Source organism: Musca vetustissima, unplaced genomic scaffold, assembly GCF_032173495.1.
Source record: "Musca vetustissima isolate MV318-11 ecotype Yass unplaced genomic scaffold, APGP_CSIRO_Mvet_v1 utg58329, whole genome shotgun sequence".
Lineage (NCBI taxonomy): Eukaryota > Metazoa > Arthropoda > Insecta > Diptera > Muscidae > Musca > Musca vetustissima.
Window position 1 is genome coordinate 12,570 of NW_026873477.1, and position 1,627 is coordinate 14,196.

Consider the following 1,627-nt stretch of genomic DNA (forward strand, 5'->3'; position numbering starts at 1 on the left):
TTGTCGAAATTTACATCTCATACAATTTCATTTGTTCCAAGACCTTGTCGTAGACATATTTCTTAGCTTCAATACCCCAAATAAAGTCCAAGTGGGCCCATTTCGGGAAGGGTACCAAATAATCCAATTTCATATTCGGCAATTCATTGCGTAATTTAAGGACATCGCTGACATCACACATCCAATCGTTTGCACCATAATACAGCATTACGGGAGCTTTGACATTTGATAGCTTATAATCGGGTGGCAATAGGGCACCATTATATTCCAGAGGATTGCGTACAACGCTATAGTCAAATTTGCGGAATTTCTTAGAGTTGTGCAGTTGGCAAAAGTGGATATTTTGATTGACCGAAGCTCCAGCAGGAGAGGTGGCCTTGATGTGGGGCAAAAGTTCCTATAAACAAGATTGATATATTCCTTGTTATTGCTTTCTAAGTGATATTCCACTTTATACTTACATAATCCAATTGTTCGGAATCATAGCCACCAATTAGGAATATTTCATTGGCACACATTTCAGCATATGGCGAAGTGGCCTGACACATTTCAATTCCCAAATCCTGTTTGAATTTATTGCTAGGCATAAATTCCATGGAACCTACAACCTCAACCATGGCATTTGGTTGACCCAAAATGGGAGCAAATGCTCTAGTCAAGGGGCTCTTCATGTTGCCCATATAGGCAGCCGGACCCAATAGATGAGCCGATTTAATTTTATTATTATAGGCTGGTTTTTCGGACATCATAACAAAGAACACGGTTGTACCTTGAGAATGACCCACATATTGTAACTGTTGCTGTCCTGTATTCCTCAGAATATAATCAATCATATTGGGTACATCATAGAGACCAATTTCATGCCAACTAAAATTCCAAAAGATTTGCCAATAGATGGGCCAAGTCTTGTGCTTCTTCGAATATGTGTTGCCACGGGCATTACCCATCCAGACATCATAGCCTGCATCGGAGAGTATGTATGCTAAAGCCTTGCCGGGGCCCATCAATACCCAATCGACGGAGGAGCTTAACATGCCATGCATTAAAAAGACTACCGGTTTCTTGACTCCAGCATTGTTCAATTTCGATGAAAAGGGTATACGATGGACGGTCAAAATATAACCATCATCTGTGGTCACCTGATGGGTCTCCACGGGATAGCCATCGTCGAGAATTCGTTCAGCCTAAGAAAACAATTTTTTGCTCTTTATAAATTCAGGAGAAATTTTTTTTTCAAATTTCTACTCACACAATCCGAAATTGGCCTGCTACCGGCATTTACGTTGCCGATAAAGATCGACAAAAGCAATACCGCCACTGCGGGAATAATCAATGGTCTTCTCATGTCTTTGTTTTCAAATAAATTCTACAGTTGCAGGCAAACTCCTTTTATATGTTGCTTCACCATTTTAATATTTCAATGCGGTAGCAGTAAGATAACCGAATTTTTTATTGCGATTAGAAATCTTTATCAGGTTGTTGTGCCCCCCACTGAAGGGGGTGTTTTATGGCCCTTCGAAAAAGATTGCAAATTGGCTGCCGTTAGTTTTACGACGTTGCGAATAGTGGATATGTTTGATAAGACGACTGAGATTTTGATAATGTTTAGGAGGTTTGAACCTACGTA

At 40.1% G+C, this 1,627-nt stretch overlaps 1 protein-coding gene across 1 annotated transcript; it reads right to left on the minus strand.

Annotated features, from left to right (window-relative positions):
* Positions 1–1,345, minus strand: LOC133325537 (lipase 3-like). The gene is made up of 3 exons (XM_061534280.1): positions 1,250–1,345; positions 462–1,184; positions 1–397 (listed from the first exon to the last, which is right to left on the minus strand). Exons 1-3 carry the CDS (start codon positions 1,343–1,345, stop codon positions 11–13), a joined length of 1,206 nt encoding a protein of 401 aa, XP_061390264.1. The 3' UTR covers positions 1–10.
* Positions 1,346–1,627: the final 282 nt, after the last annotated feature.

What these genes read in the sequence shown, in the direction of transcription:
- LOC133325537 (XM_061534280.1), bottom strand. Translation starts at nt 1,345, where the DNA reads ATGAGAAGACCATTGATTATTCCCGCAGTGGCGGTATTGCTTTTGTCG. An exon ending in GCAGGCCAATTTCGGATTGT is followed by an intron (nt 1,185 to 1,249) that starts GTGAGTAGAAAT and finishes TTGTTTTCTTAG; the next exon opens with GCTGAACGAATTCTCGACGA. An exon ending in ATTCCGAACAATTGGATTAT is followed by an intron (nt 398 to 461) that starts GTAAGTATAAAG and finishes TCTTGTTTATAG; the next exon opens with GAACTTTTGCCCCACATCAA.